At 40.2% G+C, this 24639-nt stretch overlaps 1 protein-coding gene across 1 annotated transcript in view; it reads left to right on the top strand.

Moving 5' to 3' along the window:
• The first annotated feature begins 256 nt into the window (after nucleotides 1-256).
• TONSL (tonsoku like, DNA repair protein) overlaps nucleotides 257-24639 on the top strand; it is a 388651-nt gene continuing 364268 nt past the window's right edge. Inside the window, exons 1-7 of the mRNA XM_053715495.1 lie at nucleotides 257-746; nucleotides 2984-3079; nucleotides 20538-20680; nucleotides 20801-20984; nucleotides 21910-22039; nucleotides 23358-23529; nucleotides 23712-23826. Of these exons, the coding sequence (XP_053571470.1) occupies nucleotides 725-746; nucleotides 2984-3079; nucleotides 20538-20680; nucleotides 20801-20984; nucleotides 21910-22039; nucleotides 23358-23529; nucleotides 23712-23826 (862 nt within the window). The 5' untranslated portion in view covers nucleotides 257-724. The remainder of the gene's footprint in view (nucleotides 747-2983; nucleotides 3080-20537; nucleotides 20681-20800; nucleotides 20985-21909; nucleotides 22040-23357; nucleotides 23530-23711; nucleotides 23827-24639) is intronic.

Here is a 24639-nt window from a genome sequence, read left to right as displayed (position 1 = left end):
GAAACATGTGACCTACTTAATGTAACAAACAACCTATAGACAATCATTCTGAAAACCAAACATTTTGCAGCTTTCTTGTTCTTCTTAATGTGCACTCACAGTGGTTACCTTATAAATGACAATCAGCATAAACCACTGTGAGTGCACATTAAGAAGAACAAGAAAGCGGCAAAATGTTTGGTTTTCAGAATGATTGTCTATAGGCTGTTACATTAAAGTTGATTAAAAAAAAAAAGCTTTGAGTGGAGGTCACATGTTTCCTGTCTAGAGTGGAGCTCCAGTCTGCAGCTAGAGTAGACCCTTCTCATTGGAATAGAGACACGTGACGCATTAATCTGCGACTCATTGCTGCCGCTGAATGGGCGGGCAGTAGCACAAAACGCCCCTGGTAACTGTTGCTAAACGCAGAGCGTACCTGGTGACTACTTTTCTGTTAGCAAATCAAAACGTGCGGTACCGCCCCTTAGTGTAGCAAACAAAAACTCTTGTTGATTGGCTGTCAAAAAGCGCATGCGCACATCAGATTGCTTTGGCCATTCTCAGAAAACTTCTACCCAATGAGGTTCTTTCAATAGCACACGTAGACCTGAGTGACAGACAAGCGGTGCAATTAGAGTTAGAACTTAATATTAGCTGACCAATAAGCACACAGTATTACAGAACTAGGCGGGATATTTTGGAATTGAGCGCGGGATCAGCTCAGAGCAGGAACAGCAGCGGCGGAATGAGTGATCGTGAGATCCGCCGTAAGTACCGGGAAATGCGCGACCTAGAGGGGACCCGAATATCCGATCTTGTGTGTATCTCACTGGTAGATCAGATCCCTCTGTACACTGCTCACTGATTAGCTCCTCCCTCTGTACACAACTCACTGATAAGCTCCTCCCCCTGTACACAACCCACTGATCAGCCCCTCCCCCTGTACACTGATCAGCCCCTCCCCCTGTACACTGCTTACTGATCAGCTCCTGTACACTGCTTACTGATCAGCTCCTCCCCCTGTACACTGCTTACTGATCAGCTCCTCCCCCTGTACACTGCTTACTGATCAGCTCCTCCCCCTGTACACTGCTTACTGATCAGCTCCTCCCCCTGTACACTGCTTACTGATCAGCTCCTCCCTCTGTACACAACTCACTGATCAGCTCCTCCCTCTGTACACAACTCACTGATCAGCTCCTCCCCCTGTACACAGCTCACTGATCAGCTCCTCCCTCTCTACACTGCTTACTGATCAGCTCCTCCCCCTGTACACAACTCACTGATCAGCTCCTCCCTCTGTACACAACTCACTGATCAGCTCCTCCCCCTGTACACAGCTTACTGATCAGCTCCTCCCCCTGTACACAGCTTACTGATCAGCTCCTCCCCCTGTACACAGCTTACTGATCAGCTCCTCCCTCTGTACGCAGCTCACTGATCAGCTCCTCCCTCTGTACGCAGCTCACTGATCAGCTCCTCCCCCTGTACACTGCTTACTGATCAGCTCCTCCCCCTGTACACAACTCACTGATCAGCTCCTCCCCCTGTACACTGCTTACTGATCAGCTCCTCCCCCTGTACACTGCTTACTGATCAGCTCCTCCCCCTGTACACTGCTTACTGATCAGCTCCTCCCCCTGTACACTGCTTACTGAGCAGCTCCTCCCCCTGTACACTGCTTACTGATCAGCTCCTCCCCCTGTACACTGCTTACTGATCAGCTCCTCCCCCTGTACACAACTCACTGATCAGCTCCTCCCCCTGTACACTGCTTACTGATCAGCTCCTCCCCCTGTACACAACTCACTGATCAGCTCCTCCCCCTGTACACAGCTTACTGATCAGCTCCTCCCTCTGTACGCAGCTCACTGATCAGCTCCTCCCCCTGTACACTGCTTACTGATCAGCTCCTCCCCTTGTACGCAGCTCACTGATCAGCTCCTCCCCCTGTACGCAGCTCACTGATCAGCTCCTCCCCCTGTACGCAGCTCACTGATCAGCTCCTCCCCCTGTACGCAGCTCACTGATCAGCTCCTCCCCCTGTACGCAGCTCACTGATCAGCTCCTCCCCCTGTACGCAGCTCACTGATCAGCTCCTCCCCCTGTACGCAGCTCACTGATCAGCTCCTCCCCCTGATCAGCTCCTCCCCCTGTACGCAGCTCACTGATCAGCTCCTCCCCCTGTACGCAACTCACTGATCAGCTCCTCCCCCTGTACGCAACTCACTGATCAGCTCCTCCCCCTGTACACAACTCACTGATCAGCTCCTCCCTCTGTACACTGCTTACTGATCAGCTCCTACCCCTGTACACAACTCACTGATCAGCTCCTCCCTCTGTACACTGCTTACTGATCAGCTCCTCCCTCTGTACACAACTCACTGATCAGCTCCTCCCCCTGTACACAACTCACTGATCAGCTCCTCCCCCTGTACACAACTCACTGATCAGCTCCTCCCTCTGTACACTGCTTACTGATCAGCTCCTCCCTCTGTACACAACTCACTGATCAGCTCCTCCCCCTGTACACAACTCACTGATCAGCTCCTCCCTCTGTACACAACTCACTGATCAGCTCCTCCCTCTGTACACAACTCACTGATCAGCTCCTCCCTCTGTACACTGCTTACTGATCAGCTCCTCCCCCTGTACACTGCTTACTGATCAGCTCCTCCCTCTGTACATGGCTCACTGATCAGCTCCTCCCCCTGTACACTGCTTACTGATCAGCTCCTCCCCCTGTACACTGCTTACTGATCAGCTCCTCCCCCTGTACACAGCTCACTGATCAGCTCCTCCCCCTGTACACAGCTCACTGATCAGCTCCTCCCTCTGTACAAAGCTCACTGATCAGCTCCTCCCTCTGTACGCAACTCACTGATCTGCTTCCTCCCTCTGTACACAATTTTCACATAAGTGTTTTACATACTGAAAAGTATCAAGGGGAACGTTCTTCAGTCTTTTTTTGCCTTAGTCTTTAATTTATTTTGTTTTATTACAGAACTAGAGAAGGCAAAATGCAGGGCGGAGAAGAGTGGCAATTTGAAGGAGGAGGCGGCCGTGTGCAACCAGCTAGGGGAGATCCTTGCCCGTACTGGTGAGACTACATATGGGGGACATGGTGACTGAAGGGTTTAAAGCACCTTATAGTGTAATGTTAATTCACATCCTGTCAGTATATTTATGAAAATCTTAATAGTGCTATCCATATAATATATCAGTTTATGGCAGGGTTATAAACACAATACAAAAAAATAGAAACCCTAATCAACCATGCATCTACTAGACCATACAATTAATATAAATATCTGAATTCTTTTATTTAGTTAATATCCATGAACATTTTTGAAATATATTTGCAATAAAAGAAATATGAAATAAATTTATATGCGCTTGAAAACCGATTAAGATATGCTATCCTTCTTACAAAACCCAGAAAAATATACCTTCACAATTCAGCCTTTTATTTATTTAACACAATGGGACTAAAAACCTTTAACATCCAAGCAATATAATTCTAAACAGTGTTTATAAAACAATAGGATAATATATATATTCTGCTATTTAACTGCAATTTATCCTAATACAAAATTAACTGACAATATCAGAACTTGCATAGATGAGTTACTTGGTCAATCAGACACAGATTTAAACAATATATATATATATATATATATATATATATAGGCTGTGAAATGCTAACTTAAAAAAAAACAAAAACAAAAAAAAACACACTGCTTCTTTAAATCAATTAAATACAAATTGACTATGCATATAACTTATCTTACAAAACCTTGAATACGTTACCAAAGTAAAAAGCAGTCGATATCCAATATTCCTTGGTAGGAATTATTTTACCTCAGATCACCAATAAGTGTATATCGCAATCAATGAGAAAGGTAGATTAGCTTTGCTCAAGTAAAGTGGTATCTCACGCCCAGCAGGAACCAGTTACAAGTTTTAGCTTCAGCAGAAAATCTGTTCCCTTTCTCTCTATTGCATTCACTTTTTATTTGGTTTTCCATCATTGGTAAATTGTGGGTGGCCCTGCGGGAGCTGACCTTCCCATTGGTTATTTGGGAAGTCTAAATCGGATTGGCCCTTGGAAATTTCATTTTTAACAGCCAGAAAGAACCTTCTGGCTGTAGTTCTCGCAACATAACACCAGGTGGCAGCACAAACAGACACAGCAACATTTGAAACAACTTAAATCAGTATTTCTATGAAATGGTTATTAATTTTATCATAATTTACTGCGACAACTATTCACAATATTTGTTTTGGATAAGTTATATCTTAATGAATTTTCTGATCATTTTGATATGAAACATCAATTACATCTAGCATTATATTAAAATAATTTATATTTCATAGTCATATCACATCAAATATATATCTCATAGTCATATCACATCAAAGTAACTTCCATATTTTCATCTCACTATATTTTAAAAGATGTATGTGAAACTTTATAAACATTTATTTGCACGTTTATATGATATGACTTAATTCATTTCATGCAGGCATTCCGTCTCTTTCTAAGTGCATAGATTGATGCTCATGATCAATGGTTGTCTGCAATAAAAATAGAAATAATTATTAGAGATCATCCAAGCATTCATATGTCTATGGTCCATAAGTATTTATTTATATTCTTAAAAACACAGAGGCTAAGTAAGATCTTTTGTGTTTTCAAAACATATATATCATTTCTATGTATATCTGAATGTATTTCCTATATAAATATCCCCTGCAGCAATTATCTATTTAATACAATGTGCTTAATTTCAATATATATATCATGAATCATTCTAAACATACATGGAAAACTGGCATTGTTCCCCTTGCAAAATGTATTTAATTTTATTTGTGTCACCTTCCCCCAAGATGGGGATCTGCAGTACATCTTCATATATCAGAGATTCAGTGAGATAGAACTGTTGTTATCACACGTGTCAAATTCCAAAGGGGTCCTTGAACACATTCTTTTCTCACCTCACCAAATGTTCTGAAGTTATAAAAATCTGCATATATAGTCAAATGAATAGGGTCACTGAGCTATTTCCTTTAGAAAAGAAATGTTTGTGTGTTTTACACTACAGGGGTCGTGCTTCAAAAGGCTCTGTTGATCGTCAATCCTGATAGACGTGTATTAGAAGCTGTGTTCAACAAACTCATGTTCAATTAATCCTGAGGTCTCATCTAACATATACAGTGTATAAAATATATATATATATATATATATATATATATATATATATATATATATATATATATATATATATATGTACACATATGTAATATTCATCATAATATTCATATACTCTGACATAAATCCCCCTTCCAACTTCAAATAGATGTAGGACACATGTATTTGAATTGGCTTAAAGTCAGTGGTATTTGATGAGGATCAACCGTATACCTCATAGACAGTCTCTTATGAAGAAAGTTTGTTATTTCGAGCTTTCATGTTTATCAGTTAGGCATCTTTAAATTACAGTATGTCTTTGGTGCATTTGGGGATATGACACTTCATTCTCCCTCTATGACTTGTAGTTGGGATCTGGGATGACATGCCTGCAATTGATTGATATGTACCCATTTATCTATGAAACCTTCATTTTTGGGGATCCGTATTTTATAGGCCACTGGAGATATTTTGTCAGTAATGACAAAAGGACCTTTCCATGAGGGAAGAAATTTCTTCTCCCTAACCTGATCTCTTCCAAAGTTATAAAGATAAACTTTATCATTTATTTCATATTCCTTTTTGGATGTTTTGAGATCATAATAGGTTTTAGTGGCAGTTGCGGCTCTTTCTAAATTCCTTTGAGCAAATGCAAAGGCATATTGCAGGTGCTTTCTTAGGTTTTCCACATATTGATGTGTATTGGCAGCGTTTATCAAATTTTGGTCTGATGTACGGTACAGCAGATGCTGAGGTAGAACCATTCTTCTACCAGTCATCAGCTCAAAAGGTGACATTTTGGTAGCACTACTTGGAGTTGCTCTCAATGCCATTAAGACTAGAGGTAGTTTTACATCCCAGTTTTTACCTGTTTCACTCACAAACTTTTTGAGGATTTTAACAATGGACTGGTTGTAACGCTCTACACCACCACTTGAGGCAGCTCTATAAGCAATATGGAGCTTTCTTTTAACCCCTAGTATTTTCCACATTTTGGTCATCACTTCGCTAGTGAAGTGGGTCCCCCGATCTGATTCGATTCTTTGGGGCAAACCAAATCTTGAAAACACATGGTTGATGAGCAATGCTGCACATGTTTCAGCACTATTGTTAGGTGCACTAATGCATTCTACCCATTTAGTGAACAGGCATGTCACGGTTAACATGTATTTGTTACCTCTTGATGATCTTGTTACTGGGCCAATAAAATCAATTTGTATATCTGACCATGGCATTACCACCCCCCTTTTCTGCAATGGCGCTCTATGTGTTGGTGCAGTGGGTTGGAACTGTGGGCAGATTAAACACCCTTGACAGTAGGTTTGAACATCTTTCAACATGTGTGGCCAAAAAGCGTAATCACGCAATATTTCATACGTGAGTTTGGCACCACGATGACCAGATGTGGGAGCATCATGGGCATGTTGAAGCATTAGACCTCGGAACTTGGTGGGTACTACCCATTGCTGGATGCCAGTTTTGGAGGTTCTAATTAACAAACCATCCTGTAATTTGAATTGTGATTTAGATTTTATTAGTATTCTCAGATCTTCTTTGCCAATACAATCATCTTTTGAGATGGGGTTGCTTTCAGGATCTTCTATGTGTTTATAGAAGATGCCTACAATGGGGTCTTCTTTTTGACTAGTGATCAGGTCCTCACTAGGAGAATCCTGACTCCATTGTACCAAGTTAGGCTCACTCTGTTGTTTTGCCTGGTTTCTGGTAATGGCTTCTACCTGAATTGCACCCATTAAATGGTCAATATTAAGGAGTTCTCCAGTTATGGCTCCTTGTTTGGCTAATGAATCCGCAAGGTCATTGCCTTCCTTATCAGGACCTAAAACTCTGGAATGACCCTTGGTCTTTTTTTCCAGTGTATGGTTAAATCATTGGATACTACCAGATTATCAATCTCGCAGAACAACTTGCCATGCTTGACTAGTTTGTTATTACTTTTCTGCATGCCATTTCTTTTCCAAGTTGGCAGGTATTCAACAAAACTGTCACGCACATAATTTGAGTCAGTTATGATCACAAATTCATGAATACCATGTTCAATAGCCATTTCAATGGTTTTGAAAACAGCAGTTAGTTCAGCAACTTGACTGGATCTTGGTCCAATGTTGAAACCTATAGATATATTTGGGAATCCATTTGCCCCCGTTATACCAATGCCAGCGACTAATCTGCGCTCATTATCAATAGTGGCATGGTAAGAACAACCATCAACATATACCCAAGGTAATGTTTGATAATGGTCCTCATTGTACATTTTATATGGGGAAAGCAATTGTTCCTCCAGAAAATCATCTTCTGATAATTCTTCCCCAGGATCTCTAGCAGTACAGTCGTGGAGCTCAGCAAGCCCTTGTGCGACTGGATTCTTTTTATTCTGCTTGTAGCGAATTTCTAATGGCCAGCCTTGCAAGGAAAGAGTCCACGCTGTTATGCGGCTATTAGACAAATTCCCATCTCTTATTCTCTCACTTTGCAAATATAGCAAAGGTTGGTGGGCCGTTTCTACAATAATTTTCTCGCCCTGTATATAGCTGCGGAAATTTTGTAGAGCCCATACAGTAGATAAAAGGGCTTTTTCGCAATCGTTAAACTTTATTTCTACTGGGGATAGATTTTTGCTCGCATAAGCAATGGCTTTGTTCAAATCATCATGCTTTTGGTATAAAACAGCACTCATGCTTACATCTGTGTACCCTGTTTCTAAGTAGAAAGGTTTGCCACCTTCAGGGTACGCTAAGCAAGGTGCTTGAGTGAGTTTTCTCTTCAGCTCTCTGATGGCTGTCTCTTGAGACTCACTCCAGTGCCATTTCACATCTTTCTTTAGAAGAAGTAGTAGTGGTTTAGCTAATTCCGCATAATTATCAATGAATTTGCGAGAATAATTTGTCATACCCAGGAATGATCTCAATTCCTTTAAGTTAGTTGGGTTTTTAGAATTCACTATTGCTTCCACCTTTTTCTTCTGGGGATTTAGTCCGTCAGAGGTAACTTCATGTCCCAAGAAGTTTACACGAGTACGGCACCATTGAGCTTTTTGCAGGTATAATTTGACACCTGCCCTTTTAAGTTGGCTGAGGACGTGTTTAAGCTCTGCGATGTGTTTTTCAAAATCTGTGCTTTTGATTAAAACATCATCAACATAAGATAAGGTCCCCCTTTCCAGTGTGTCAGGCATAGCCTTATGCATGAATACAGCAAATTCATGTCCAGAATTTATGTATCCAAATGGAAGTCTCTGGAATGCATACTGAACCTTTTGGAAGGAGAATGCTTGCTTATATTGGTCCTCTTCATGTACCTTTATGGTCCAATATCCCTGTGCACAATCAATGGCAGTGAATATTTTGGATCCTTGCATTTGTGCTAGGCACTGGTCAATGTATGGTACAGGCCAGCCAGACATGTATACTCGTTTGTTTAGCTGTCTTAAGTCAGCACACAAACGCCATTGTCCATTGGGCTTAAGGACACCTAGAATAGGATTATTATAAGAGCTGTGCACCTGTCTGATAATACCTCTTTCTTCCAAATTCCTTATGATCTCTGCAAGAGAATCATATGAGGCTAAGGGAAGTCTGTATTGTTTGACAAATACAGGTGGCGCATTGGGATCTGTTTGTATTCTTGCAATGTGCAAGTCTGTAGTACCACAGTCATAAGAATCCTTAGCGAAAATATCCTTGTATTCCATTAGGAGTTCTCGCAGCTGTTGGCGTTCATCATCGCTGGAACAGCCATTAGCTAAGGATATTTGCTCTTCGACTATTTGTTGAAATCCTGGAAAGATTTCAGGCTGTCCTATTTCATAGGCTTCTTCCAGTTAAGAGGTGAGATCCCCTTGATTATAATTTACATTGCTCCCATGACTCTGGGTATTGGGGTAATCTTGCTGTTTGATTGGCTGATCAAACACTAGAGAGGCTTCTTCAATTTTACAGATGCCTTCTTCTGAGCTGAAGGGATAAATAGACTGAATATTAAATAGACCCTCTGGCATAGATGCAAAGGATTGTTCTATTAATTGTTCTTCAGTTAGGTATCCTTCAGGTATTAGCCCAATTACATTATTCTGGAATCCAAAAGTGTAATAACTTGATTCCAGTGCATATCCTATGGTAGTTCCCTTGGATAATGTTATATCCTGTGGGGTCATGTTATGCACAATAATATGTATTGGAATAGTTCCAATATTCACCATAGGAGTGTAGGTCACTGTGACACCCAGATTTTGTATTCTATGGGAGAGGCAAATCAGTGTTTCAGAAGTTTTTAATGTCTGACCTCTCTTTACCTGTAAGGGTAAAAGAAATTTATCAGCCCCAGCAGGAATTATGACATCGCTAGATACCTGCATATTCACAGCATATGGCAATTGCTGGTTTGATTTCAGGGCTGCATTTTCATCCTGAAATACTTCAGGGTCCCCCTTTAACCTGCTCCAGAGGCAAGAATTAATAAAATCTATTTGTATGGCATATCTATGTAAGAGATCATTGCCAATGTATATTTGATTATGGGGAGTATTTAAAACTAAAAACAGGTGCTTCACTGACTTATTGCCAATAGAGATAGATAATAAGCACTTAGCTGTGATGTTATTGCTTTCAGACCTGTCATCCAGGCCGTTGACACAGTGGTCTTGGGGAGAAAGATATTTAATCACTTTAGGTTCAGCTATCTGCGCTAATAAACCTTCGCTTATATAGCTAGCTTCCTGTTTTAAGTTTATTTTAGCATACTTGGTTTTACCAAGGTCATGCACTTGTATAGGGATAATAGATCCTCTTTAACTCTCTCAATCCCTGTGAGGTATTGAGCGTGGCCTCCCCCATTAGGGATTTTATGATCCCCCTTGTGGAGTGATATGGTTAATACATCGCCATCTAGGGAAATATTTGCTATCTTTCCAGGCGAAATTTTAAAAGTATTACCATCAGAGCCACTAAAAGGAGTCTGATCATCTATTTGTAGAATAGTGATTTCAGGTACAGAGTTATTCCTGAAATGAATCTCCACAGCATCTGGTTTCTCTTCCACCACGTGACAGTTATGTCGGGGGCGAGATATACCAGATTTTTCATAATTGATAGGCCGTTTAACTTGTGACCAAATTACATTATTTATGCAATCAATTATGGTGCTTAATCGCTTCAGGAGATCACTACCAATAATTAAACGATCAGTTGGCAGATCCACTATAATGACAGGGTGTCTTATGACCCTGTTCCCCAATTTAAATTTTAACCATGCAGTACCGTAAACTTTTAGGGAGTCACCCCAACACCTATTAGAGAACCGTCAAATACTCTTATTTTAGGTTTGTGGGGTGTTAGCTCATTTAGCTGTGTGTAGTACCTGTGGGATAAGATAGTTGCCTGTGACCCAGTGTCAATTAATCCCCTGATAGGGTTGGAGACTGAATCTTGCAGCTCAACTAATACATTATATCTTCCTGCAGTTTCTACCATTTCACACATAAAATTGGCATTCTCGCACATCTGTGGGCTTCGCCACGTGTTACCTGAATTCGCCGTGTCATTCGATGCAGAGGAACCTTCATACCTACCTGTTTCCTCTATGACAGGGTCGGTTGGATTCTTTTGTACTGCATCTGTGGAGAAAAGGTTAGGAGAGAGCTGCAAGGGAAGAGATTTGTTAACTTTTCCCGGATGAGGTTGCTTGTCATCACGGCTAAATCGTCCGTTTCCGGTCTGTGGGGAGATAACATGATTAGTATCATTGATATTTATTATTACATTTTGTATATCTCTCCCCACCCCTTCAGGTGATACTGCAGTATTTATGACTGTGCCTGTGGTCCACTGCTGACCACTGGCTGTACCCCTAAAAAAGTATTGTTCGGTTGCTGAGCCGTAGATTTTTGACTCATATTCTCATAGCGATTTGTTCGCTCAACTGATTTATCTGGGTAAACAGCATATCTACCTGATTGTACAAGTTACCTCTACCCCTGGGCCTATCTCCTGGTGCCCCATTGTACTGATTCCTGGACCATTGGGTTCCCTCAGAATCAGGGCCGTTATTTCTATTCTGGCGTGGTTGCCCCTGGGGTTCAGCTTGTTCAGCATTAGTACTTTGGGGAGCATTATATACCTGGGGTGTCTGGTTACCCTGAGAATATCTTCGCCGCCTATTGTATTTACCTTTGCGCGGATACCAATTATTTGGCGAGTATTCTATTTGTGAGTAATTATTCACCTGATTATGTCCCCCACTTTGGTTATAGTCTCCCTGCGCCTCAACCTGTGTAGGGGGAGGGGCAGAATTAAACCTCTGTGGAGATGGCGTGTTTTGACTGGCCACCTCTGCATAAGTCCTCTTGTTAGACTCCAAATTGAGGGGGCTAGGTGACACCCTAGTTTCTGCCACAATTTTGGGTTTTGACTCCTTTTTAACCCCCTGCTCACTGGACTGCTGAATAGAGTATAACTTCGTACTCTCTTTGATCAGCCATTCCAATGAGCAGTCCTCCTCAAAATCTCTAGCTAAGTTGATTTTGATGGGTGTAGGCAATGCTTCAAAAAATTAATTTACAAATTCTGAGCCATCAAATCTGGGATTATCTTCAGCCATACTGTACGCATTTTTCAATACAGAAAGGAATTCGATTTGACTCTGATTCGCACAACACTTTAAACCATATACCGCTATTTTCACGGCAGTTTTAGTGCGATATTGCCCGAATTATTTTCTGCATTGTTGTTTTACCCCATTCCAGGAATGAATATTCATATCCTTTAGTGAAGCAAAGAATTTGTGATGCTTACTGTCAAATACCCAAGGCAGAAATTCAATTTTCAATTTCTCACTTGTAACATTCATTATAGCTAACGCATTTTCAAAAGCCTGTAAATGATCAATTACAGATGTTGTTCCCTTATTGGAGAATATAGGTACTGCGCGTTGTACGAAGGTGATTATTTTATGGGAATCATAGACTTTATCAGACTTATTCTGGACTTCTCTGTTAGAGTTTCCCTCCCCCGCGCCAGCTGCGCTACAGCAATCCTCTGGATTTACATCCTGAGGGGATTGTCTATTTGGGAAATCTATTTCTGACCCGTTAGGGGTCATTTGTCTATGTTGTTCTATATATTTTCGTACCTCGTCCCTGACGCGTTCGCTAAAGGAGTTAGCATTATCTGTATTATTCTCATTGCTAATATAGGGGTTTTCATTATGGCGATATGACCTTTTTAAATCGCTTAATTCTCTCTGGCTTTGCGCAAGCTGTTTATTTAAATCTTGTATCTGTGCGATTAAGTCTGTATTATGCTTATCTAAGGCTGTTAGGTTTTGGGCAAATTCATCCATTTTATTTTTGGCTATTTTTAAACCCTCTTCGCGTCTGCGCGAGGAACGAATACTATTTTCTAGCTCCTGTATTTGCAATCGTTTGTCTGTGACACAAAACGACATTTCGTCAATTATGCATATTAAAAGGGGCCAGGATTTTAGTATTAGTTCGTCTCGCTTTATGGGAGCTTTGCATTGATTAATCATTAATAATTCCTGGAAGAATTCATTCTCTTCATTCCACATATTATTATTATTAACGGTAATATTTTTTAGGGATGCACCGATACCGATACTAGTATCGGTATCGGTACCGATACCAAGTATTTGCATGAGTACTTGTACTCGTGCAAATGCACCGATACTTAAACCGATACCTCCACTTCCTACCCATATGCTATCTTGTGGCGTTTTTTCAAACTGCATGTTCCCATTTCATTTTAAACTGGAGTGGAGACTAAACTAAAAATTGTTTACTACTGTTCTGACAATACAAATTGCTGTTATTTGTATTATTGTAGGAGAGATCACTGTTCCTCGTTCAGACAAACCCCTGAAGTACTGGGCAGTTAATAAACAGATTTCCAGCTCTGGCTAAAATGGCCCAAAAATATCTTTCTGCACCATGCAGTAGTGTGGAAAGTGAAAGACTGTTCAACTTAGAGTCGAACCTCCATACAAATGTCAGATTGATGTTATATAACAGCCCTACAACCCAATTGCATCACCCCTTTAAATTTAATATTTTATTGTAATATTTTTTATTTATAAACATGTTCAGTGAACTTTTTTATTATTTCATAATGTCTTTTGAATTACAGTCCTTTATAATTATAAAGAAGGAATCTTAAATAATTTTTCTGTATTGTGCTTGGTAAACTGTCACATGACATTAAAAAAAAAGTATTGGTATCGGTGAGTATTTGAAAACAAGTATCGATACTTGTACTCAGTCATAAAAAAATGGTATCGGTGCAACCCTAATATTTTTAGCCCTAGTTTCAAGCGTATCCATAAAATCATTTAATTCACCTGCAATATTAAACTTCCCTTTAAGGTAACTTAAGATATCTTTCTTAAGGACCTGACCTTTAGTAATAGGTATGGTTATGGGACCAATTTCATTGCTATGTATAGAATTAAATTAGTCACTTCTGGCTACAGACATTATTATATTGGTTTAGTACTTTGTTAAACTAAGACGCTAATACAATTTTTGCCAATAAAAAGAGAGAAGGAAAAATTTTATATTTCAAAAAAAAATATTATTAATTTTGAAATATGAAAAATTAATATTCCGAAATATGAAAAATTTATATTTTTGATTAACTTTGAAAATATGAAAAATCAATATTTTTGATTAATTTTGAAATATGAAAAATTAATATTTTTATTAATTTTTCAAAATTAATCTTTAATAATACTTCAAGATATTAATGTCAATCTCGAAATATGAAAATTAATATTTCAACCTTTCAAAGAAAATTATATCTTCAAAATATTAATATCGAAATATGATTTTTTTTTTTTCTCTTTTATAATAATTTCTATTTACTTATAAATATATTATATCAATTATGATGGATATTATTAAATTTCAGAACAGTGCCTCCAATTATTATGTCAGTATATTTATGAAAATCTTAGTAGTGCTATTCATATAATATATCAGTTTATGGCAGGGTTATAAACACAATACAAAAAAATAGAAACCCTAATCAACCATGCATCTACTAGACCATACAATTAATATAAATATCTGAATTCTTTTATTTAGTTAATATCCATGAACATTTTTGAAATATATTTGCAATAAAAGAAATATGAAATAAATGTATATGCGCTTGAAAACCGATTAAGATATGCTATCCTTCTTACAAAACCCAGAAAAATATACCTTCACAATTCAGCCTTTTATTTATTTAACACAATGGGACTAAAAACCTTTAACATCCAAGCAATATAATTCTAAACAGTGTTTATAAAACAATAGGATAATATATATATTCTGCTATTTAACTGCAATTTATCCTAATACAAAATTAACTGACAATATCAGAACTTGCATAGATGAGTTACTTGGTCAATCAGACACAGATTTAAACAATATATATATATATAGGCTGTGAAATGCTAACTTAAAAAAAAACCAAAAAAAAAACCACACTGCTTCTTTAAATCAATTAAATACAAATTGACTATGCATATAACTTATCTTACAAAACCTTGAATACGTTACCAAAGTAAAAAGCAGTCGATATCCAATATTCCTTGGTAGGAATTATTTTACCTCAGATCACCAATAAGTGTATATCGCAATCAATGAGAAAGGTAGATTAGCTTTGCTCAAGTAAAGTGGTATCTCACGCCCAGCAGGAACCAGTTACAAGTTTTAGCTTCAGCAGAAAATCTGTTCCCTTTCTCTCTATTGCATTCACTTTTTATTTGGTTTTCCATCATTGGTAAATTGTGGGTGGCCCTGCGGGAGCTGACCTTCCCATTGGTTATCTGGGAAGTCTAAATCGGATTGGCCCTTGGAAATTTCATTTTTAACAGCCAGAAAGAACCTTCTGGCTGTAGTTCTCGCAACATAACACCAGGTGGCAGCACAAACAGACACAGCAACATTTGAAACAACTTAAATCAGTATTTCTATGAAATGGTTATTAATTTTATCATAATTTACTGCGACAACTATTCACAATATTTGTTTTGGATAAGTTATATCTTAATGAATTTTCTGATCATTTTGATATGAAACATCAATTACATCTAGCATTATATTAAAATAATTTATATTTCATAGTCATATCACATCAAATATATATCTCATAGTCATATCACATCAAAGTAACTTCCATATTTTCATCTCACTATATTTTAAAAGATGTATGTGAAACTTTATAAACATTTATTTGCACGTTTATATGATATGACTTAATTCATTTCATGCAGGCATTCCGTCTCTAAGTGCATAGATTGATGCTCATGATCAATGGTTGTCTGCAATAAAAATAGAAATAATTATTAGAGATCATCCAAGCATTCATATGTCTATGGTCCATAAGTATTTATTTATATTCTTAAAAACACAGAGGCTAAGTAAGATCTTTTGTGTTTTCAAAACATATATATCATTTCTATGTATATCTGAATGTATTTCCTATATAAATATCCCCTGCAGCAATTATCTATTTAATACAATGTGCTTAATTTCAATATATATATCATGAATCATTCTAAACATACATGGAAAACTGGCATTGTTCCCCTTGCAAAATGTATTTAATTTTATTTGTGTCACCTTCCCCCAAGATGGGGGTCTGCAGTACATCTTCAAATATCAGAGATTCAGTGAGATAGAACTGTTGTTATCACACGTGTCAAATTCCAAAGGGGTCCTTGAACACATTCTTTTCTCACCTCACCAAATGTTCTGAAGTTATAAAAATCTGCATATATAGTCAAATGAATAGGGTCACTGAGCTATTTCCTTTAGAAAAGAAATGTTTGTGTGTTTTACACTACAGGGGCCGTGCTTCAAAAGGCTCTGCTGATCGTCAATCCTGATAGACGTGTATTAGAAGCTGTGTTCAACAAACTCATGTTCAATTAATCCTGAGGTCTCATCTAACATATACAGTGTATAAAATATACATATATATATATATATATATATATATATATATATATATATGTACACATATGTAATATTCATCATAATATTCATATACTCTGACAATCCTCTTCTAAGCTAATTCACTAGTCTAGTCAAGTCTAGCCTCTCCCCCTTCTCTCTGCATTAAAGGGACAGTCAACACTTAAATTGTTATTGTTTAAAAAGATAGATAACACTTTTAGTACCTATTCCCCAGCTTTGCATAACCAACATTTGTAATGGAAGCCTCCGTTACTGTTGTACTTGGAGAGGACTGCAGGCAAGCCTCCTCCCCACCATCTATGGACCTTGGAACTTGAGGGGATTCTGTGATTTGGGAGTGGGGTGCCCAGGGTACATTTGGAGTACTTTTACCCTGGATTCAGGTTTACCCCGTTTCCACAAATTTCCAGAGACTCTGAGAACTGGAGGGCCCTGATACAGAGTTGGGGTTCCTGTGTTTTGTTGGAGTATAAGGTGACAGCCCAAACCAGCATTGCCTGCTCCAACCCCCCCCCCCCGACTCAGAGACTCAGAATGTTTGCCGTGATTGCAACCTCCTTCTCTAATGCTGGGGCCTCCTGCTGTTATATGTCTGCATATCTAGTCTAGGTGTGAAGTGTCTTTCTGTTATTGTGTGAGTCATCTATTGCCCTTTTGTCCTGATGTTTGTCCCATAAAATTTGTTTCTATTGATCATGTGGTGACTACCCCCCTTTGCTGGAAATGTATAAAAGCTGTGTTTTTTGTGCAATAAAGCAGTTCCTATTTTGATCCTCAAGCATTCAGTCTCACCTAATGTTCTTGGGGGTAGCTATAACAATTTACAGCAGCCGTTAGTGGAGGTTCATGAGTTGGCATTTGGTGGGAGGAAGCTGACTTTAGCGGGTATACCCAGTCTGGGGTACCGAGACCCACTATAACATTGTTAGATTAATATACTTTATAACATTTAAACCTCCTAAATTTCTGCCTGTTTCAATAGACAGCTTCTTAATCACATGCTTTTGTATTTGCTTTTCACAACAGGAGACTGCTAGTTCATGTGGGCCATATAGATAGCATTGAGCTCACTCCCGTGAATTTATTTAAGGGTCAGCACAACATACCACTAATTGGCTAAAATGCAAGTTAATAAATGAAAAGTCATGTGATCAGGGGGGCTGTCAGAAGATGCTTAGATACAAGGTAATCACAGAGGTAAAACGTGTATTAATATAAATGTTAGTTGTGCAAAACTGGGGAATGGGTAATAAAGGGATTATCTATCTTTCTTTCATGTAATTGGCAAGAGTCCATGAGCTAGTGACGTATGGGGGGGGAGATTTTTTGCCTCAGGATAAAAAGTCTAAGGGTAAATTTAAAGCCATTTAAGAGATCTAAACCAGCCCCCAAGTCCGCATGAGGGTGCGGCCCTCATTCCAGTGTTTGGATCAGATGTTTGGATCAATTCAGTCCAAAATCATTGGATTCAGAGCATTGTCTCTCAGGGGTACAGAATAGGTTTCAGAGTAAGACCGCCTGAGAGAAGATTTTTTTTTCTCTCACGCATGCCCTACTCTGTAATTAGAGAGCGGGGTATAGCGGTGTTTCCTTATTTGGATGATATCTTGGTTCTAGCTTAGTCTTTACGTTCTGCAGAATCTCACACGAATCAACTAGTGTTGTTTCTTCAAAGACATGGTTGGAGGATCAGTTTACCAAAGAGTTCTTTGATTCCTCAGTCAAGGGTAACCTTTTTAGGTTTCCAGATCGATTCAGTGTCCATGACTTTGTCTCTGACAGACAAGAGACGTTTAACATTGGTTTCAGCCTGTCGGAACCTTCAGTCTCAGTCATTCCCTTCAGTAGCTATGTGCATGGAAGTTTTAGATCTCATGACTGCAGCATCTGACGCGATCCCCTTTGCTCGTTTTCATATGAGACCTCTCCAGCTTTGTATGCTGAATCAATGGTGCAGGGATTATACAAAGATATCACAATTAATATTTTTAAATCCCAATACTCGACTTTCTCTGACTTGGTGGTTAGATCCCCATCGTATAATTCTAGGGGCCTCTTTTGCTCGTCCAACCTGGACTGTGATCACAACAGATGCGAGTCTTTCAGGTTGGGGAGCTGTTTGGGGATCTCTAGAGGCGAGATTACCAATCAATATTTTGGAACTCCGTGCGATTCTCAGAGCTCTTCAGTTTTGGCCTCTATTAAAGAGAGAACCATTCATTTGTTTCCAGACAGACAATGTCACAACTGTGGCATATGTCAATCATCAGGGAGGGACTCACAGTCCTCAGACTATGAAAGAAGTATCCCAGATTCTTGTTTGGGCGGAATCCAGCTCCTGTCTAATTTCTGCGGTCCATATCCCGGGTATAGACAATTTGGAAGCGGATTATCTCAGTCGTCAAACTTTACATCCGGGAGAGTAGTCTCTTCACCCAGTTGTGTTTTCTCAGGATAAGGCAGTTTTGCCGACTTCATTTAAATTCTTAACTAAAGTTGTGAATTCTAACAACATTAGTAGAGAAATTGTTGTCCCTTCTTTGTGTCCTAATAATTCTTTGGAGAGATCTTTACATTCTTTGGATGTGGTGAGAGCTCTGAAATATTATGTTGAAGCTACTAAAGTTTTCAGGAAGACTTCTAGTCTATTTGTTATCTTTTCTGGTTCCAGGAAAGGTCAGAAGGCTTCTGCCGTTTCTTTGGCATCTTGGTTAAATCTTTTGATTCATCAAGCTTATTTGGAGTCGGGTAAATCCCTGCCTCAGAGATTTGCTAAAGTAATCTCTTAATACATTACCAAGATGAACGCCAATCGATATCCAGTATTCCTTAATAGGAATTATCTCACCTCAGAATCACCAATAAGTATATATTGCAATCAATGAGAAAAGGGTAGATTAGCTTTGCCAGAGTAAATGGTATCTCATGCCCATCACACCAGTTATAAGTCACAGCTCAGCAGCATCTGTCCCTTTTTTCTCTTTCTTGCTCTTACTTATCCATAGTTTTCCATCATAGGTGATGAATATGGGTGGCCCTTTTGCTTGTTCCTTCTGATTGGGTATCTGGAATATCTAATCAGATTGACCCTTAACGGAGTTGAACATGTTCACCATGGAAACGCATCTTTTGAACAGTTAATTTCCTTAACTGTCCTACTGGATTCTGGCCACTCGGGGGCAGCAGACGAACACAAAACAGATTCACCTAACCAACATTTTTAAAACAATTCAGTATTTCTATGAAATGGTTATTTATCAGACCATAACTTCCTGCATCAATCACTTATAATATTAATTTTAGATAGGGTAGTATCTTATGAATTTTCTGATCATTTCTATACCAAACACCATTATATTATATTAAAGCAATTTATACTGCTAACTATTCTGAAATTAATGGTATTTATACATTCTGTTATATATGTTTTCACATAATATAGTATGTTCTATGTCTCCAACAATTCTTGGATGCAGGAATTTTGCCCATGGCCCATCTGAAATAAAAATAATAAATGTCATTAATCATTTCTATGCAGATCTGAAAAATAAAAACAATACAGAGGTTATTAAACATTTTAGACCGACTAAAATAGTTACCTACCAAGTTTAGCAAATACCCATGTAATAATAGAGAATTAGACAATTTCCTAAATTTCTATATTTAATACATTCTGAGGCATCCATTCAAAAAATGTTTATTTGTACATTTCAAAGTTACATCTTAACATGCTTTCTGCTTAGCCAGCACAGATGTGTATCTGATTTTCAGGGGCAATTAACACCTCTATGCTAATCACTGTGTATTCAGAATTTTACCTGTTTATCCAGTTCATAGACCCAGAATGTGTCTCCCTGCACATAGAGACTTCACAGGAGATAATTCACACATAGCTGTGAACAGTTATTTCTTTACCCAACACTGCTCCTTCACCCAAATCTCACCCTACCTTAAAGACAGTTCCCAGACACTTCGTCTTCACTCACTGCATGGGGTACAGAGTGTTATGAAATTTGCACTTCCAACTAAAGAGAAAATGGTTTAGTGTCAAAGTCTCTGGAGATATCCTGTCTGCAATTTAGTCCTAAAATGTATATCTATGTTAGTGTCTATATATATATATATATATATATATATATATATATATATATATATATATATATATATATATATAGTAATTTACCTGTACCCTGACAGCCCCTCCTGGTAGGATTGTATATCCCATACGTCACTAGCTCATGGACTCTTGCCAATATTAAATAAATTAAGTTCTTACATAAATTATGTTTTTAAAACAATAAAAATTCTATTGTAGACTGTCCCTTTAACTCTTCTCTTCCTAGCCATTGTTTCCTCTGATTTTTGCAGGGCGGTTTCAGGAGGCGATTGAGGAGCACCGGCAGGAGTTGCGGATCTGCGAGAGTCTGGGTGATGTTATTGGCTGTGCTGTTGCAAACCGTAAGATTGGGGAAAGCTTTGCTGAGTTGGGGAACTATGAGGCTGCGCTGAAGGTATACTCTTTGTGGGACTTGTGTGGCACCCACCTGCATTTTGTTGTTTATATGTTGCACAGGTGTGTGTATTGGGTTATGTACCTATAACTACTCTGTCTTGTGTCCCCCTCCTCATAGCACCAGCGCCTGCACTTGGATCTTGCCCGGTCAGTCTCATCTGACATTGAGGAACAAAGAGCTCTGGCCACAATCGGTCGCACTTACTTGTACATGTGCGATGCTGGGCGGGCTGCTGAGGCACAAGGTCCAGCTGAAGATGCCTTTTTGAAGAGCCTGGCAGTTGTGGATGAGAAATTGGATGGTAAGTCACCCATGTGATCTCATAACTTGTCTGGAAGTGCCACTTGCCAACACACGCTGCTTTGTGAGTGATGTAGCTGATTACAGCAGGGTTCTTCAAACCACGGGTCGCAACACAATGTTTACTGGGTCGCAGCTTGTGTGTGTTGTAGAAGAGCGTGGTGTGTGTTGTATGTGAGTGTGTGCGATGTGTGTGTCTTTGTTGTATGAGTGTGTGTCATATATTTGTGTTATATGTGTGTGTTGTATGTGAGTGTGTGTCATATGTTTGTGTTGCGTGTGCGTGTTGTATGAGTGTGTGTCATATGTTTGTGTTATATGATAGTGTGTGTTGTATGAGTGTGTTATGATTGTGCTATATAATAGTGTGTTGTATGAGAGTGTGTGTCATATGTTTGTGTTATATGATAGTGTGTGTTATGATTGTGCTATATAATAGTGTGTTGTATGAGAGTGTGTTATATGTTTGTGTTATATGATAGTGTGTGTTTGTTGTGTGAGAGTGTGTGGTGTGTCTGTGTTGTTTGAGTGTGTTGTATGAGAGTGTTTGTAAAGTGTGTCTTAATTGCGAGTGTATGTGGTATGTGTGTGTTGTTTGAGAATGTGTTGTATGAGAGGGTGTGTGTGTGTTATTACCTTTTACAACACTTTCAAGTTTGACTACAATCCGGTATAAAGTACGCACACGTTATAGTCACTTTGCCAAAAATTGCAGCTATCTTGTATAAAAATCGTGTTGTGAAGGTATGTTCTATCATGGCACTGGGTGTTGGGGGGGGGGAAGTTTGAAGATCCCTGGATTACAGGGTAACTGGAGGGAGCAGAGTGATCAGATGTGCAGAGTTTGCAGCAGGTTTTGTTTATTATGTGGGGCCACAGAGTGCGCTTATACCTAGATGGTTGATCCGCTGGTTTGTGTCTCACAGGGAAGGTCTCTGCTCGAGAGATTAGCGAGATGAGAGCGCGACTCTTCCTCAATCTGGGATTCCTGTACGACAGCATGAAAGAGACAGCAAAGTGCAACGTCTACATAAGGAAGAGTGTCTACATTGCAGAGTACGTTCCATGGGCTGCGTGTGTTTTTTGTCTCCTGTACTGTATTACATTGTTACCTTGTTGTGTGAGACCCCTTTACTATGTGATGAATATACCTCTATGTGTGTGAGACCCCTGTACTATGTGACAGATCTACCTCTGTGTGTGTTTGTGAGACCCCTGTACTATGTGACGGATCTACCTCTGTGTGTGTGTGTGAGACCCCTGTACTATGTGACGGATCTACCTCTGTGTGTGTGTGTGTGAAACCCCTGTGCTATGTGATGAATATACCTCTGTGTGTGTGAGACCCCTGTACTATGTGACAGATCTACCTCTGTGTGTGTGTGTGTGTGTGTGTGTGAGACCCCTGTACTATGTGACAGATCTACCTGTGTGTGTGTGTGTGAGACCCCTGTACTATGTGACAGATCTACCTCTGTGTGTGTGTGTGAGACCCTTGTACTATGTGACAGATCTACCTCTGTGTGTGTGAGACCCCTGTACTATGTGATAGATCTACCTCTGTGTGTGTGTGAGACCCCTGTACTATGTGACAGATGTACCTCTGTGTGTTTGAGACACCTGTACTATGTGATGGATCTACCTCTATGTGTGTGTGAGACCCCTGTACTATGTGACGAATCTACCTCTGTGTGTGTGAGACCCCTGTACTGTGTGACTGATCTACCTCTGTGTGTGTGTGTGGGACCCCTGTATGATGTGACAGAATTACCTATGTATGTGTGGCACCCGTGTACGATGTGATAGATCTACCTCTGTGTGTGTGTGTGAGACCCCTGTACTATGTGACAGATCTACCTCTGTGTGTGTGTGAGACCCCTGTACTATGTGACAGATCTACCTCTGTGTGTGTGAGACCCCTGTACTATGTGACAGATCTACCTCTGTGTGTGTGTGTGTGTGTGTGTGTGTGTGTGAGACCCCTGTACTATGTGACACAGATCTACCTCTGTGTGTGAGACCCCTGTACTATGTGATAGATCTACCTCCTATGTGTGTGTGAGACCCCTGTACTATGTGACGGATCTACCTCTGTGTGTGTGTGGGACCCCTGTATGATGTGACAGAATTACCTCTGTATGTGTGGCACCCGTGTACGATGTGACAGACCTACCTGTGTGTGAGACCCCTGTACTATGTGATAGATCTACCTCTGTGTGTGTGTGTGTGTGAGACTCCTGTACGATGTGACGGATCTACCTCTGTATGAGAGACCCCTGTACTGTATGATGTGATACATATTTGTGTGTGTATATGTGTGTATATATAATATCTCGCAATATATATTTTTTTCTTGGCCTTGGCTTGCACACAGACAGAACCAGCTACACGAGGATCTGTACCGAGCCAACTCAACGCTAGGCAGCATCCACCTTCGTAATGGGGAGCACTCTAAGGCCATCCGCTGCTGGGAGGCAGCACGTGAGTGCGCCAGACGTATGCGGGACAAGCACATGGAGAGCGACTGTTACAGCAGCATAGGCCAGGTATATCCAATGTGGTCTCGTACTCTCTCATTGTGCTTCTCATTCTTTCTTCCTCTCAACCTCCATGTCTCCTGTGCTCATTTCTGTGTCCCACTCATGTTTGTTTGTTTTTATTTTGCTTGTTCTGTCTCATCTTGTGCCTGTTTATTCTCTCACTGTTCTTGTCTCTTTGACGTGATAAGGTTCTGCTGTCTCTGGGGGATCTTGCAGCTGGAAAACGATCACTGAAGAAAGCGTATCTTCTGGGCTCTCAGCATCCGTCTGACCGAGATGCTGTGCGCCGAAGCTTAAAATATGGTGACTATATCCCCACTTTCTCTCCCTTACATTACCTGAATCTCCTCGTGAGACTCCAGCCCTCCTCTCACTCTGTGACTGATTGGCTGCCTCCGTCTGTGACTGCTAACCTGAGCTTTTACATTTGTTCACAGTCTATGATACAAAAAAATTGTTTTCATATTGTTTATTAGCTTTCACATCCCTAAGTGCTTAGTAGCGTAAGTTCAACTAGAACATTATAAAGAGCTGGGCGTGTCGATGCTGTGAGGGGTCTTGTGTTGCAGGCAGCTGGGCGTGTCGATGCTGTGAGGCGTCTTGTGTTGCAGGCAGCTGGGCGTGTCGATGCTGTGAGGGGTCTTGTGTTGCAGGCAGCTGGGCGTGTCGATGCTGTGAGGCGTCTTGTGTTGCAGGCAGCTGGGCGTGTCGATGCTGTGAGGGGTCTTGTGTTGCAGGCAGCTGGGCGTGTCGATGCTGTGAGGCGTCTTGTGTTGCAGGCAGCTGGGCGTGTCGATGCTGTGAGGGGTCTTGTGTTGCAGGCAGCTGGGCGTGTCGATGCTGTGAGGCGTCTTGTGTTGCAGGCAGCTGGGCGTGTCGATGCTGTGAGGGGTCTTGTGTTGCAGGCAGCTGGGCGTGTCGATGCTGTGAGGCGTCTTGTGTTGCAGGCAGCTGGGCGTGTCGATGCTGTGAGGCGTCTTGTGTTGCAGGCAGCTGGGCGTGTCGATGCTGTGAGGCGTCTTGTGTTGCAGGCAGCTGGGCGTGTCGATGCTGTGAGGGGTCTTGTGTTGCAGGCAGCTGGGCGTGTCGATGCTGTGAGGGGTCTTGTGTTGCAGG

The sequence above is a fragment of the Bombina bombina genome, chromosome 5, assembly GCF_027579735.1.
Source record: "Bombina bombina isolate aBomBom1 chromosome 5, aBomBom1.pri, whole genome shotgun sequence".
NCBI lineage: Eukaryota > Metazoa > Chordata > Amphibia > Anura > Bombinatoridae > Bombina > Bombina bombina.
This window is presented reverse-complemented; position numbering and strand designations above follow the sequence as displayed.